Raw genomic sequence first — 15,793 nt, 5'->3', positions numbered from 1 at the left:
GCGTCATGCTTGCGCATGCACGGAGGTCGGCGGGGCGGAGCAGGAGAGGACGTGGGGCTGCTGCGGGTCCCGGGGGCACCGGGCAGGGAACGCGGGGGGATACGGCTGCGGACAGCCGGGCACTGCCTCCTGCGGTACCCTCGTGCAGCGAGGCTGGGCGGCCGGGGCTGGGGACCCTGCCCTCTGCTCTGTCTGCGCTCTTCCAGGGCTGCTGCTCTTCTCTCCTAGCAGGTGAAATATCTGACAGAAAGGGAAATAAAGGCTCTGAAACCACAGCGCGTGCAGTGACACAGCGCCCACACTCACACAGCACAGCAGCCTAGCACGGCACCCACAGCGAGGCAGCAGCTTTCCTCTGGAGAAGAGGAGGATGATTCGTGCCAAGCGTGTCTCTCTCCCGCCCTCGTCACCGGGGCTGGCGCCTCCGAGCGCTCCTCAGCAGAGGCTCGGGCCTGCGGCGCGGGGGAGGCTCCGCCGAGCTGAGCGGCGGCCGGGACATGCCAGCCCCTGCTGCGCACACACCACTGTCACAGCCCGGGTGAAAGCAGGGCACGAGGCATGGCCTCCAGCGGGCGTGGGTGACGGCACAGCCGGGCCCCGAGGGCTCAGTGGGCTCAGATCCAGCGCTCTCTCCTCCTCCTCCCTTCCCCGCAGCCCTGAGTACACAAAGGTCTCTGTTCACCGCCGGCTGCCAGGCCGTGGAGGGGGCGAGCACGCCGAACCCATGGCACTGGAAACCTCCCGCTGTCCCCATCCTCCTGGCCGAGAGCCCGACGGAACCGCTGCCCTTGTGTGGCAGGAGAGCTGGGTGACAGCCGGGGATCACAGCACGGGGTGACAACGAACCTCTGGGGGAGGCAAGGAAGGGGCCGGGATCTCCAGGAGCGCCGGGCAGTCACCCCAGGGGTGGCTCCGATGCCGGGATTGGAGGCTCTGACAGGGCTCCGAGGAGCCGGGGCTGGGGGTCTGTGCTCCGCTCACGGTGACAGCGGGGACACAGCACACACGGGCCACGCGTGGGGCGGGAGCCGGCGGGGCTGGCCCAGGGGCGGGGCTCAGGGCGGGGCCCCGGGGCGGGCGGAGCGACGGGGCCGGGCCGGGCCGGGCCGGGTTGGGCACGGCTTGGTACGGTACGGTACAACCGGAGCGCCATGAACCGCTTCAAGGCGTCCAAGTTCCGGCACACCGAGGCCCGGCTGCCCCGCAGGGAGGTGAGCGCCGCGGCACCCGCCAGTACCGGGGGATCGCGGGGGCGGCGGGGCCGGGGCTGCCGGCGGGCAGGGACCGGGACAGGCACGGGCACAGGGCAGGACCAGCCCCGCCCCGCGGCACCGGCAGGGCGCGGCTCCGGGCTCCGCAGCTGTGGCATCGCCGGTGTGGTGGGGCCGTGCCCGGGTCCCCCGGCCGCGGTGCGGGTGCGTCGCCCGGGCGGCCCCTCCTTGGCACCCGCTGCTGCCCATCCCGGGCTCCGCGGAGGATCCCGGCCCCGGGGCGCTCCGCAGGTGGGGCTGGTGAGGAACCCCTGCCCTCCCCTGGGCCGGTGCAGTCCCCTCGGCCGGCAGCGGCTGGCCTGGGGTACCGTCCCGTGGTGGCTGCTCCCAGCCTTCCACTGGGCACGGCTGGCACAGGCGGTGCATCCCCGGTTCTTGCTGCCCGCTGCCGCTCGGTATCTCACCCTCCTGGCCTGTGCCAGCCAAGGAACTGAGCGTGAAATGCTGGGCCTCGCTCCTGCCACCCCGCTCTGCCACCCCGCTTCCGCAGGCACGGAGGAAGTGCTGGGCCCCACGGGTGCTGCTGAGCTCCATCACCCTGGCCATGAGCTGTGGAGCTCAGCACCGCTGGGGCCAGGCAGCTCTGGGGTGTTACTGGGCAGCACAGATCCATGTGGTGCTCCATGAATAACCAGCCCAATCATGCCAAGCATTACAATCCAGCCTGGTACGGTGTTGGCAGTGGGTAGCCCTGCCCTGCTGTCCCCCAAACCACAGATCTGGGTCAGGGCAATCTCCCAGGTGCTTGTCCCTACAGATTGGGTAGGGCAGGGGCAGAGATGCAGGGTCAGTGCTGAGTGAGTCAGATCAGGGAGCGCTACCAGGACACACAGCCCTTCTGGGGGCTCCCCGAGCTGGGCACTCTTCACCCAGTACCTCCTCAGCACCATGAGTGAGGCTGCTGCTGCTCCCAGCCCTTGGGTGTGCACACACTCCTTCTCTGTAACTTCCCAGCCGAGTCCTTGCACCCGGCCAGCATGGCCTGTGCTCACACGCCTCTGCAAATCCAGCAAGCACCCAAAACATCCTCTGAGCTTCAGCTGTGGGAGGGAACACGGTGCCCCCATGCCCATGGCGTGCCAGCCTCGATGTGTCTGCGGAGCAGGTGTCAGGTCACCGAAATCTCAGCTGGATGAAAGTTTGGCTGTGAATCCCAGCGTTCAGATGAGTCACTGGCAGCGGGGAGTGTGCATGCCTGTGGGGTGTGGGTGCTGGGACACCTGGCTGTGCAGGACATGGCATCCTCTTGGCAGGGACATCCCATCACCGCTGCCCTGGTGGTGGTTCCATGGTGGGGACAGCGTGCTCTCCCTGTGTGCAGGGAGGGATCAGCTGTGCAAAGTGGCCTTCCCAAAAGGCTTTTCCCATTCAGGCATGAAACGTATCCTTGGAAGTGAGGCCACGCACTCCCCATAGGACAGGAGGTGGAGAAGAAAGTCTTGTCACCAAACCCATCTCAGGTGTCACAGCGGGAAGCCCTGTTCTGTCCCTCCTGTTTATGGAGGCACAAGCAGACACCCGACCTGGCTGGATCAGGAAGCACAATGTAAACATCAGGGATCACATCTGAGTCTTCTCTTCAAGCAGCATCTGCAGGGCTCTGCTGGCAGATGGCCCTTGAAAGCTCACAGTTTGTTCTAGGGATGAAGCCAGGACGGTTTCGTGTGCTTTCCTGACCGTGCTGGCACGCTGCAGGATCACTCCCTTGAGGGCTGCTGCCCTCCTGTATGGGGAAATTGTGGGATCAGGATGGAGCAGCTCTGTGAAACCTCACTGCAGGGGTCCTGCGTGGCACCCCTGGGTGCTGGGGGCCAGTTGTGACTGGTGTCCCCCTCACGGAGGGCCCAGTGCAGGGTGATGGGATGCAGACAGTGGGGCCCTTATTCCAGGGTCCTGCTCATGCTCCCGACCTGTTCCCCATCCCCACTGCAACCCCCTGCCTACCTGCTGGGTGTGGGGACAGGAACCTGCCTTTGGCAGGCGAAGGGTTAACAGGTCTGCACCGAGCTGTGAGGGGAGGAAGTGCTGCAGGAACCACTGCTCCCTGTCAGGCCTCCAACGGAAGTTGTGCAAGGAGAGGAAACCTGGGGCTCGGGGTTTCCCTTCCCTACCTGGGTATCTGCCCAGTTTGTGGGGTGTTCACTGCCCTGGACACCTGCTGCAGCTCTGGGAGCTGCTGTGGGCACACTGGCCTGGTGCCAACCATAAAACACCTGTCAAGGGTTGGACTTGGCCCTGGGTGTGCCAGGGAGCTCGTGGCCCTGGTGGCCACTTGACGTGGGGTGTCTGTGTCGCCTGGAGTGGGTCTGGCTGATGGAGGGTGTCCCAGGGCCCCACAAGCTCAGCCCTGGGAAACACTGCAGAGTGGGACTTTGCTTTTGGAGCTGTAATGCAGCTCCTTGGCTGTGTGTCTATGTGGGAAGTGTACTGCTGGAGGTGTTTATTGGCCTCGGTCAGCCACAGCTTGACCCTGTGGTGCTTCACAGCCCGAGAGCTTTTGTCCCATCCAGATTTTCTGGCACCAGTTTAGTGCAAAGACCTCTGAACACTTTGCACAGTCGGACTGCCCAGAGATGGACCAGTCGGGGAGAGGCAGCACTGGGAACTGGGATGCTCCTTTGTCCCACCCTTCAGCCCCAGTGAGGGGCTGTGCTTTGTGACAGGAGCCTGAGCAGCCACACTGCCCTGGGACACCCCGGAGGATGGGATAATCCCATTGGTGTCAGCAGTCTCCAGCTCTCCATCAGCATGGGAGCTCCTCTGGGGTTGAGGATCTCGGGCCATGCTGTGCCAATGACCATGCTCCAGGCCCTGCCATAACAAGGCAGCCCTTGACATGGTTTTTCCCTCTCCATCCCAGGCCTGGATCAGTGGTATCCGAGCAGGCTCCATCACATCCTGTGGGAACCACGTGAAGGCCAGCTGCCACTGGATCGCCTTCAACGCCGAGGCGGCCGGTGAGGCACAAGGGTCCCCAGCACTGCTTGGGGAGTGGGATGGATTTGTCCCAGGGATCCCTGTGAGGCTGGGTGGTGGGTCAGTCCCCCAGACCCCAGAGGCACCAGGGTGAGTGGAGGAGGCTTTCCCTGAGATCCCCCGAAAGTGCTGACAGTCCCACAGCCCTTGGCTTGCATTGCAAAGCTGGGTGCAAGTTGTGTGTCCCGGGCTGGGGGGATTCCTGACCTGCTCCTGTGCCCTCTCCTGCAGGTGTGCTGGGCATTGTGCCACTGGAGTGCGAGGATGGGGGCAAGAGGACCATATCTCAGCTCTGCTGCCACTCAGGTGGGTGTCAGGTGCCACCTCCCACCTCCACAGGACGTGTTTGGTCCTGTGTGGGCTGTGGGGGGGGCTCAGGTGCTGAATCCAAGCCTGGCAGGCCATGGTGGGCTGTCTGCCAGGCAAGGGATGTGGGGACTTGCCAGGGACCATCACCCATCGACAGGGTGACACCAGGAGGGGCTCTGCCAGCCTGAAATCAATCCTTGTCCCTTCATCTCTCAGCTGCAGTGAGGCCTGAACATGTAGCTCTTCCTCACAGCCTTCTAGCACAGCCTTTCCACATTACTCATAGCACACCCTGAAATTCCCAGTGCCAGGCTGGAGCTGGCATCACCAAGGCATCACTGGCTCCAGTGGCAGGAGGAACAGGCTGGACCAGCAGCTCTGATGTGGGCAGAGTGAGTGTGGCAGGGAAGAGGCAGTGGCAGCATCGCTGCTGGCAGAGAAGCAGGGCTCTGCCCTGCCCAGGCACAGGGAGGGGTAGTGCTCACCTCACGGTGCTCCTCTCCTGCAGCCTGAGGGACATTGACAACCCATTTCCCCAAAATTACACCGGAGCAGCAAGATGGGAGCTGGTTCCAGCACCTCCCTGCACATGTGCCCTGGCACGGCTGCAGGGCTGTGCAGAGTGCCCAGCCTGTGCCACCTCAGCCCCTGGCACCAGGAGCTTCCTCGGGCTGGAAAAGCAGGCAGTGAGTTCTTCTGCTCCCTGGAGAGAGCCAGAGGGGTGCACAGGAGCCAGTGCCACCTCCATGGCTTCCTAATGGGATCAGCAGGAGTCCTTTGAAGCCGGCTATGCCAGAGCAACGCCTCCATGGCAGGGAATGGATTTTCTCTCCTCCCGGGTGGATGCAGCCGAGTGAGCTGCCTGCTCTTCATGCCTCCGGGGCCTGTCTCCTGGAAGCGGAAAAGTACACAGTGACCTACTTTTCTGAGCGTGCCAAATGCATGAGGGGCTGCTGCTGCTGGTGCCAGCCTGCCTCCCGCCGGGCCCTGCCGCGGGGAGCATCCCTGCTGCTGGCATGCCAGCTCGGGGTGTTACAAAGGGAGCCTTGTCACCAGCATGGCTCCAGCAGGACATGGCACAGACACCCTGGTGCTGTCCGTGCTGCTCCCTGTGCCTTGTGGGGGTGTCAGTCCACGGATCAGACAGGGGGATGCCCCTCCAGGGGCCAAAGGGGTGCAAGTCCCTGAGGGATGGAGTAGAGGGGCTCAGGCACTCACAGCAGAGCTGAGCTGCTCCAAAACACCTCGATGGGGCTGAATCTGCCCCCCACTGCGGTGTGTTAGGGAAGGAATCAGGCTGGGAAGAGCAAAGGGGCAGACACACTGTCTGCAGGGGAAGGTGGGGACAAACTTCTGCCCTTCTCCTTCCAGATGTGGTCACAGACTTTGACTTCTCACCCTTTGATCAGCTCCTGCTGGCCACGGGCTCTGCTGATGAGACGGTGAGTGCTCAGTGATGGGGTCCCAAGGGGATACTTTGTGACCCCCAGCCTGTCTCTGGGATTCACTGCAGAGCTGGGGTGATGGGAGTAAGAGGAGCATGGGGTGGAGGGTGCCAGCCTGGAGACAGCAAAGTGGGACATCCCCAGGGGGACAGAGCAGATGGTCAAGGATCAGCCTCCTCCCATCTGGGTCCTGATCCCACCGAGCTGCAATGAGGCATCACCTGGGAATCCTCAGGGACCAAAGCCTGGGAAAGCAGCAAGCCAGGTGGAGCACTGCCAGCACCCAGCTGGGTCCTGCTCACCTGCACCTGGACTGACCTCCTTCCTCTCCTGGGGCTGCAGGTGAAGGTGTGGCGCCTGCCTGAGAGTGGCCAGGACATTCCTGGTGGCGCGGGGCTGACCCTGGGGCCCGGGGGGGCGCCGGTGGACACGCTGCAGTTCCACCCCACGGCAGATGCTGTCCTGGCCAGCAGTGCAGGGAAGAGAGTCACTGTGTGGGACCTGGGGCAGCAGCAGCCCCTGACAGGTAGGCAGGGCTGTGACTGCCCATGACACATGTCCTCCCCCATGTGTCTGCCCCGTGTGTCACCATGTGTGCTCCCCATGTGTGTTACCATGTGTCACCATGTGTTAACACACCGTCCACGTGTGTCCTCCCCATGTGTCTCACCGTGCCAGTGCCTGGGCTCAAGGCCTGACCTTGGTGTCACCAAACAGGCAGCTCAGGTGGCTTTTTGGGCAGGGTACCACAGCCCCTTGTGCCTGTGCTCCCCTACGCTCTGATGCAGTGGTGTGCAACGCTCCAGTACTGCCCAAGGTGTCCACAGGAGCTCTGCTGGGGATCCCCTGGGTGACAGATCCCTCTCTCTGCATGTCCCAGGGCATGGGTAGATGTGGGTGGTTGCTGACCAGCCTTTCCCAGATCTCAGCCACCCTGAGGGGGAGAGGAGATGGGTGGCAGCATAGGCCTGGGCTTTCCCAGGGCTCGTGCTCTTTGTATCCAGCTGCCAGCAGCACAGGAATGTTCCCTGCACGGACACAGCAGTGTCCCACTGGGTCCTGGCTGCCAACAGCCCTTTGGAAAGGCCAGATCATTTCTCCTGGGAGGTATTCTGGGTGGGAGAGCGATGGCTCCTGCCCTGTCTGCAGGAGAGACCCTGCTTGATCCTGACCCTGCTTTATCCTCACAGTCCTGGATTCCCATGGGGACCAGCTGCAGAGCCTGACCTGGAAGCATGATGGTCACCTCCTTGGCACCTCCTGCAAGGTGAGCAGTGCCCAGGGGTGACCTCGCTGTGGCACAGCATGCTGGGCTGTCTGGATGCACCCTGATCCTGGGGGACACTCATTTCACAGAATCCCAGGATGGTTTGGATTGGAAGGGACCTTAAAGCTCGTCTCCTTCCACCCCCTGTCATGGGCAGGGACACCTTACCTTAGCCCGGGGTGCTCAGAGCTCCATCCACGGAAGTCTGGAACACTTCCAGGCATGGGGAGCGTGGAGGGATGGGAAGTTTTGGGGTGGAAAAGGGTAGGAGCCGGGTCAGCGAGCCCGTGGGGAGGCGGGCAGGGAGCAGCACTAGATGGCGCCGGCCGCTCGCTGCGGGACGCGCCGGGAACGCGCCGGGAACGCGCCGGGAACGCGCCGGCCGGGTGGGTGGGGCGAGCGGGCAAAGGGGGATGCAAGGGGAGTGTGCAAGCCACGAACCCCCCCCAGGCCGCGCTCGGAGGCTCGGCAAGCAGCTCTGAGCGTGCAGCCCCAGCCCCAGGCTGCGAGCGCAGCCCGAGCCGAGGGACAGCGAAGGGAGCCCCGGGGGGAGCCCGGAGCCCGGCCCAGCGCAGAGCGGGATGGCTCGGAGTCCCAGCTCATGGATGGAGCCCCGTGCCCAGCGTACCAGCCGGGCTCAGCGGGTACAAACCCAAGCCGTGCCAGCTGGGGTGCAGATCAGCCCCCGTGCCGTGTGGCTCTGGCTGGCACAATGTGTGCTCCCCAAACAGCGCCCTGGCAGCAGGGCTGGCACCCGAGCTCCCCCTTGCTGCCTCTGTGCCCTGCCAGCCTTGCCAGAGGGGCTCCCATGCCCGATTTGGCGGAGGGGTGCCAGGCAGGAAAGGGCTTTCCCTTTCAGCGCTGTCAGGATGGGGTCTGAGGGTCAGGCTCCAGCCCTGGCCCTGGTTTGAAAGTTCTCTCCTTTTCTGAGAGCAGTTTTGAGGGTGTTGGGATCCTGGTGAGGCTCTGGGGGTGCCCCCCTACCCACGATGTGGGAGGACACAGTGCAAGCCATCCACAGGGATAGGCACTGCAGGCAGGAGAGTGATGGGCAGGAAGGGGAGGGCTGCTCGATCCAGCCTTCTGCCTAATGCATCCTGACATCTCACTGGCCTCAAGGTCCTTAACCCTCCTCTGTTTTCTTTTATCTCACCAGGACAAGAAACTGCGGATCTTTGACCCCCGAGCAGGCCCAGCTGCCTCCCAGGTACTGTCCCCTCTGGATGTGCTGCAGGCAGCCCTGCCCAACCTGTTGCCTGCAGGGGGGTGAGCTTTGGTCCCCCAAACCATCCCAGCTCTGGCTGGGCTAGGGAGTGGCAAGGAGCTGAGGGCAGGGGGAATAGGGCTGTCCCCTTAACCCAGGTGGGGTTTGGCAGGGGGGACCCTGCCCTGCCACCAGGCCAGGGAGCATCCCCAGTGCAGTGGCACATGCCAGGCGAGCCCCATGGGTGGGAGGGCTCTGGGCCCTGGGCTCTGCAGGCTCCTGGGCTCTGCCCTGCCCTGTGGGAGCTGGACCAAGGGCTCTTGGGGACAAGGACCCGCTGAGGGCAAGGGCTGGGCGGCCAGATCCGCACAACTCAGCAAATAACAGTGATTAGGAAATAAGTAGAGAATTTAAGCCTTGACGTCAAGTTCAAACAGCCTCTTATTAGAGGTTTCCTGTGGCTTGGGGGCTCTGGCTGCAGAAGGGGCTGGAAGCCTTTGGGAAGGGAGGGATGAAGTGGAGAGCAGGGTGAGATGGCTGCAGTGGACTCTGTCATTCATGGTGGAACTCCTGCTGCCTATGGGCTTGGGAAGGCACTGGCCTCTGGGCACAGTGGTAACCCCAGGCACTGATGGAAAGGAGCTGGAGCTCCAGTGCTGCACCAGGACTTTCCACCTGCTCCTGCACATAACCCAGGTGCTCAGCTCCCTAAAGACCCCTGAGTGCTCCCTGCAGTACAAATGATGCCCTGACCCTTTAGGCAGCCTTTTAAACACCCCACCACAAAAAATAAACACAAACCCAGCGGTGACACGTGCAGACGAGCCAGGGCAAAGTGCTCTCAGCACTCCTGAGGCCACTGTGATCCTGTCCCGCTCCAGTTGCGACTCAGCGTGGCTGGAAGATCCCATTCTCTGCTCCAAAATTTATCCACCACTGGCCTCAGTGCTCCCCTCCCCTCCTGGCCCCCCTCCTCCCCCTGCCAGACCTGTCGGCTTGTCTGATGGCGGAGCTGTGAGTGCAATGGGCTCGAGCCAAGTCTCCTGGGGAGGGTGGACTCTGTCTCGCTGAGCTATTAAAAATAACGTGTGAATGATGGTGGCTGTTCAAAGCAGGCAGTTCACTTCCCTCCACTGCTGTCTGATCCAGCCCGGGGCCGGCGCTCCACGTTTGCCAAGAGAAATATGCACCTTCACTGCCGCGGCCCTGCCCCGGCCAGCTCGCAGTGGATGGAGATGTTTAGTCTTGGAGAAGTGCTCTGCTGAAGGGGAAAACTTTAAAATGCCATAAATCCTCTGGAAGTTCGCGCAGGGCTTGCTTAGCCAAAAGTAATAACGCTCCTGGGCCTTGTTCTTTTCTTTTTTCCCCATCACTGGAGGGCTGGGTTCGTTGGAAAGTCTCCTTTTCCCCCGGGCCAGTGCGGTCACAGAGCCGGGTGATGCCGGGGCCGCTGTGCAGTGCCAGCACCTCGCAGACTCCTGGCTTTGAAGTTGCCTGTTTTTTTGCAGAGGTGAGCTGCAGAATGGGTTTCCCAGCTGTGCTGGCCCCTGCAGCACCGTGGGCCGGGTTTCCTCACAGCCAGCACAGGGTCCCGCTGCCGGCTCACCCTGGTCCCTCTGTGGAGCCGGGAGCTGGCCCCAGGCTGCTCCTCCGGCTGGATTTCTTAATTTGCCAAGCCTGCCTCATTAAACATTCCTTTGTTTAGAGCAGGGGAAAAGAATGAGAGGGAGCTAAAATAAGAAGCTCAGGGAGGAGAGATCGCTTCTCCTAATACCTGGTGCTGCTCTCAGGTACCATGGATGTGGCGCACATGGGGCTGGGGACCGAGGGTGAGTGACAAGGAGGGTGACTGGCAGGCTGCCCACACCCTGTGGCCATGTCCCTGCCAGGGCCTGACCCCCCATTCCCAGCTACGCCCATGGCAGCTATTTTGAGCATATCCCAGCAGCGGGCAGACGTGTGTGACGCAGCATGGCCGGGGTCTGGCTGACCCCGTGGGGTGCCTGGTATTTACCCGAGGCCATGATTTCCCTTGGGAGAGCAGTGGCCTCATCCTGTTGGATCCCCATTCCTTTGCTGCAGTCCCTTTGTGAGCGTCAGGGCTGTGCTCACACCCTGTTGCTGCTCTCTGTGCCCTAAACTGGCAGTGGAGATGTCAGGGCTGCCCTGGGTCCTGCCTTGGTCCTACCCCGTGTAGCCACGCTCCCGCTGCTGGCTGGGTCCAGGTCCAAGCACCACCGTCCTTCCAAAGAATTCCGTGAGTTTCCTGTGCTCTGCCTTATCCCCTCCCAAGGCCGCGCTGCCCCGGCCGCCTGTCCTCCCCTCCCACAGGCTGGTGGTCGCCCTCCTCGCCTTGACCCTCCCCCTGGAAGCGAGTCACGTCCTCTCCCTTGCAGCTTCGGCCCCTCTGAGGCTCAGTGTCGCTGTTCCTGCCCTCACCCTCCTGCACTCCCCGTGCAAACCCCACCAAAGGTCCCTCCCTTGTCCCCCCGGGTCCTGCCCTTGGTGGGACAGGGGACACAAGGCTGAGCAGGGAACTTGAGCACCGGAGCTCCGTACCCATACCTAATCCAGCTTATGCCTCCAGTGAGTCACCAGCACAGTGCAGGGCAGTGATTCGGATATGCCGTGGGCTACTAAGGTGGCATCTCTGCTTGCCCACTGCTCTGGCCAGCTTCCCCTGAGTACAGAGCCCAATGCATCGTGCTCCCTTTGCACAGGCTGGTGCGAGGGGCTGTGTGTCCATCTGGCCAGCACCTGGCTCCCGGGACAGGCCTGGGACAGGCGCCGTCCATGTGGAACTGCAGGGCAGCCGCTGAGCTCGGCCAGTGTGGGATGGAGAGGAGCCGGCTCCGTTCTCACGAGAAACTTCCTCCGCCGGCGTTTGGGCAGGGCCGGGGGCGAGGGAACGGCCGCGCACCGGGCCAGTGCACGCCGTAATGAGCGGTGCTAATGAGCAGAGCCGGGGCTGAGGGCGCCCGGGGACAGCTGGGACAGTGTCCCTGGGGCTTTGTCCCCGCCGTGGGTTTGTCCCCCCAGCTCGTGGGCTGAGCCCGGGGCAGAGTTCCGTGATGGGCAGCAGCTGGGGCTCACAGCCCAAGCACAGCCGGTGCTGTCCCAGCCCTGCTCAAGGTCCCGGGGGGAAGAAGGACTCCAGCCCCTGTCCCAAACCGTGGCTACCATCCCATGGAGCACATCAGCTGTGCCACAGTGGGAGATGGGCCATGGAGAGGGTCCCTGGGGGCAGCGCGGCCGTGGTGGCAGGGTGATGCTGTGGCCGGCTGGAAATCCAGGTTTGGGGTGATCTGGCTGTGGGCACAGCCAGAACTCTATGGACCCTGAAACATCACCTCTGCCCAGGATCCAGCTGTCAGCCCAGGGCCGGCTGGGGACCGCTCGTCATCATCAGGGAGGCGCATCAGGACGTAGAGAGACTTCAGCCTTCCTCCCACTGCCCCATCATCACGGTATCCCACGCTGGGGTCACCCCGGGGGTACCTGACTCCCAGCCTCGGCAGCGGCTTCCTCCGGGCTGGGGGAAGGTCCACAGCATCCCACATTCCCAAGGAGACCGTGGGAAGCTATGAAAAAGTTGGCCTGACTCTGGGCAGCCTATTTATAGCAGTGCACGCTCGGCGCTCTCATGCTTCTGTTCCCCAGCGTAGCTGCACGGGACTGTTTATATTTCCTCTGCTCCGCTTCCCCTTCGCCGTCCTTCCCAGGAATGCCGCTTGGTATGGCAGACATGGGGAAGTCGAGGAGGATTTGGAATGAGCCAGAGGCATCTCCAGCAGTGTGGGTGTGCGGTGGCACTGGCTCACCAGCGGGAATGGCCTCACCAGCTCAGGCCCACACAGGTTGGCATCTCCATTACAGGAGCCCCGGCCTGTGCCTGACCTGGGATTCTGGGCAGGCTCCTCTCCAGAGGGCAAAGGTGTTTTGGGATTTGATGGCATCATAGCAAGGCCTGTGGTGCTGGTGGCTGGAGAGAGGCAGTAGAGGAGGGGTGGATGTGCTGGGTGCTGCAGCCTGCTCACCTCCCTGGCCAGCGAGTCCCCCTGTCCTGCCTTCTCCTCTCCCCTCCCAGCCTTGTGGTGTCTGTGCCCATTGGGAGCCCACACACCTTGCTGCCCTTGCTGGGCCCACAGCATCCTCTGGAACATGGCCTTGGCCTCACCATGGGCAGGAGGGGTTGGATGGAGCAAGGGGGCTGTGCTGGTGGGGGAGGGAGACAGAGCCTGGTGGTGCCCAGTTCCCCAGGGCACGGGGCTCACAGCAATGCTGCCCTGGCCAGTGGGACTGGGGAGATGGCGTGGGCAGCAGGGGACTTGTCCTGGTCCCTGCCCAGTGTGACACACACACACCACACACCTGGCAGAGGGCAGGGCCAGTGCTAGCGGTATGATGGCTACTGGAGCAACCCCGCAGCTCTGTGGGATCCCTGCACTCCCCTGGGGCAGGTGACAGCTCCTGGTCTCCTTGAGCTCCGGACAGAGGCCAGGAGTGGGGCTAGCCTGGGAGAGGCTGCTCTGTTCTCCTGGTTACCTCTGGAGTAACTGGGATTTGGCAAGGCAAGGAGATCACTCACATTCTTGTTCGGAGAGGAGGATTCGGTGCGTGGTTAACCCTTTCGGCTCCCGGGAAGCCATTCCTCCTGCTGCCCACAGCCTCGTGGGGTGTGCAAGGAGCAACGGCTTCCCCATGTGCATGGACTCAGGGTAGGTGTCTGTCCCCAGAGTCCCCCACAGTGCCAGAGGAGACCTCTTCTGGCCTGGCACCCTCTGGCAAAGGAACAGCTCAGCCTGGCACTGGTGCCTCCTGTGCCCACGCAGATCCCACTGCTGGGGTTGCTTCCCACGGGGATCAGATGTCCGTGGGCTGTTAGCCATGCTCATGGGCTGTTAGCCACAGGCAGGGCTGAGCTGTCCCAGCCCTGCCAGCCACGGGGCCTCTGCCAAGAGCAGAGCTTTGAACCCCCCCCCGGCCACCTCCCGCCCGTCCAGCCCCAGGGCTCTGCCCTGGGTTCCCACCTCCGGCTCTCCCTGCCCTGCATCCGGCTCAGGGTGACGGCTCCCGGGCAGACAGAGATGGCCTGGGAGCCGGAGCAGCCTTGGCTTTGTGTGGGGCTCTCCCAGGCAGCCGCGGAGCCGAAGCGGCCGCTCCCTGCGGGCAGCTGTTCCCAGCTCCCGACCCCGCCGCATCGCTGCCAACAGCTGCGTCCGACACGCCGGCCCTGGGCCCCCCCGCGGCCCCCGGGGAGAAGGGCTGGGGACCCCCATGGGAACCAGCACCTCACCCCAGCCTGCCTGGGAGGAGTGGGTTGAGACTGGGAGAGGGACGGTGCTGGAAACTTTCCTTAGGCAGCCGATCTGGCTCCGAGGAGGAGGCACAGGCTCCCCCCAGCCTGGGCTGCCCAAAATCGGCAGGGCTGGACGCGTGCAATGGGCGGGAGGAGTCTGGGCTGCCTGGGCACTGGCAGGGAGCTGGGAGGCTTCCTTGGATCCCTGCATGCTGGCCCGGAGCTGGTGGGCTCCTTGCCTGCCGGGGACACAAGCGGCTCAGGAGGGACGCCCATCCCTTGGGTTGTGGCTGGTTCCCTGCTCCAGGGGTTCCAGCATCGCTCTGGGAAGGGTGCCAGGGTATCTACCCGCCCCAGGGGTCCACAGCAGCCCCACGGGTGTCCCGGGGCTGAACGACACCAGTGTCCACCCTCAGTGCCAGGCCACACCGCCCCGTCCCTGCCAAGACTCTCTGCACCAGGGGAGCTGCTGTCCGCACGCTCACCTCTGGCAACATCTGCACAGGCTGAGCACGGAGCAGCCCAGCCTCCCGCATACTTGCTGCCATACGTACAGCTCAGCCGGGATGGAACTAATGCAGAAAACATGGCCCTGCGCCGCAGCCGGCACGCCAGGCGCTGGGAGCGCACCCTGCCCTCCGCCAGCCCTGCCACCGCCCCGGGGCTGCCACCACCGCCAGGGGCTCCGGGGCACCCGCGGGACCCAGGGCCGTGGAGCCGGCGCCGCCGGTTATGGGATGTGCAGATGTTGAGCTGTGGCTGCCACAGCCGCACGGCTCAGGTGCAGAAGTGCTCTCCTGGCTGACGCGCGGGCTGGCCCCAGCTCCTGGAGTTTCCATCCCTTTTGGCACCGATCCTGGGACACGTTCCCTTCTCCAGGTCCTTTCCCTGCCGGGCGCTGGGTCCACTGCCAGCCAGGCCCCTCCTGCCCCACATCCTGGCCCTGCGGCTGGGAGGGCCGGGCTCGGCTTGGCCAGCGCTGCCTGTTCCAAGTGAGCCGTGTTTGAGCTGGCAAGGCAGCAGGCGTGACGGAGCCAGGGCACGACAAGCTTGGCACCGGGCGCCTGCTCCCACCCTGGCTCTCTCCAGAGAGTGGCATCTCTCTGGGGCTGGAGGCTGCTCCAGCAGAGCTTCTGTGAGAGGTGGGAGGTGCGACCCCTCCATGGCCCCTCTCTGGCTGCCGCGCTGGCGGTCACAGCGCGATCCTGGCCGGCGGTCACAGTGCTCGCACCAAGGGGGACTCAGCTCATGGCTCCTCTGGTGGCACCATCGGTGCCCATCCCACCTCCCCCTGCCCCCGCGCCCGGTGCTCCTGCCCCGCGCGGAGGTCCCGGAAGCGCCGTGCCGGGTTTGGCTCTGGCAGAGCCCTCCACTTTCCCTGCCAGCTCTGAACTCGTTAGCAGCCAGTTCTTGGCGCTCCTCAATGAGAGCGAGGGGCTGCAAGCGCTGCCGCGGGCCAGGGCTGGCTGCCGGCTCCCACTGGGGCGCCGGGAACCGCAGGGCCCATCTGGGGACCACATGGGAGTCGGGAATCACCCGCTGACAGCCCCGTGGAAGCACTTCCCCTCCCGTCCTCAGCAGGACCAGGATGGGGACAGGATGTGGGTTGGGTGTCCCACCCCCGCAGGGAGCCCAGGGGAGAGGTGAAGCAGGGTGCAGGGGATTGGAGCAGTCTGGTGAAGGTGGCCGAGCTTAGTTTGCCGTGTTTCAGTAGCATCCGGGCACACACGGGGCACCCAGCTCCAGGAGCCAGGATTCAGCATGGATAATGAGCCCGGGGATGCAGCCAGGGAAGTAAGTCCCTCTGTCATCACTGCCATGGCAGAGCCTCCTCTTGCGTCTCTGGCATGGAGCAGCTTCCTCACAGCACTCTGTCCCCCTCACCCCGGGTGACCGCGTGTGGGGAGAGCCCTGGGGACACGGGAGCCACACTCACGTTACCTGCTCCCACCCTCCATTCCTTGCTGGGAGCTGGGCCAGCTGCTCCACAAGGCAACCCCGCTGGCATGGCAGGGGAATCAG

General features: G+C 63.9%; 1 protein-coding gene across 1 annotated transcript in view; it reads left to right on the top strand.

The window, feature by feature from the left end:
* Nucleotides 1–1,076: 1,076 nt before the first annotated feature.
* CORO7 (coronin 7) overlaps nucleotides 1,077–15,793 on the top strand; it is a 34,803-nt gene continuing 20,086 nt past the window's right edge. Inside the window, exons 1-7 of the mRNA XM_014892135.2 lie at nucleotides 1,077–1,211; nucleotides 4,132–4,228; nucleotides 4,479–4,553; nucleotides 5,928–5,998; nucleotides 6,344–6,527; nucleotides 7,192–7,268; nucleotides 8,425–8,475. Of these exons, the coding sequence (XP_014747621.2) occupies nucleotides 1,152–1,211; nucleotides 4,132–4,228; nucleotides 4,479–4,553; nucleotides 5,928–5,998; nucleotides 6,344–6,527; nucleotides 7,192–7,268; nucleotides 8,425–8,475 (615 nt within the window). The 5' untranslated portion in view covers nucleotides 1,077–1,151. The remainder of the gene's footprint in view (nucleotides 1,212–4,131; nucleotides 4,229–4,478; nucleotides 4,554–5,927; nucleotides 5,999–6,343; nucleotides 6,528–7,191; nucleotides 7,269–8,424; nucleotides 8,476–15,793) is intronic.

This window comes from Sturnus vulgaris, chromosome 16 (assembly GCF_052056855.1).
Source record: "Sturnus vulgaris isolate bStuVul1 chromosome 16, bStuVul1.hap1, whole genome shotgun sequence".
Lineage (NCBI taxonomy): Eukaryota > Metazoa > Chordata > Aves > Passeriformes > Sturnidae > Sturnus > Sturnus vulgaris.
Note: the sequence above shows the minus strand (reverse complement) of the source record. Positions and strands in the feature narration are given on the sequence as shown.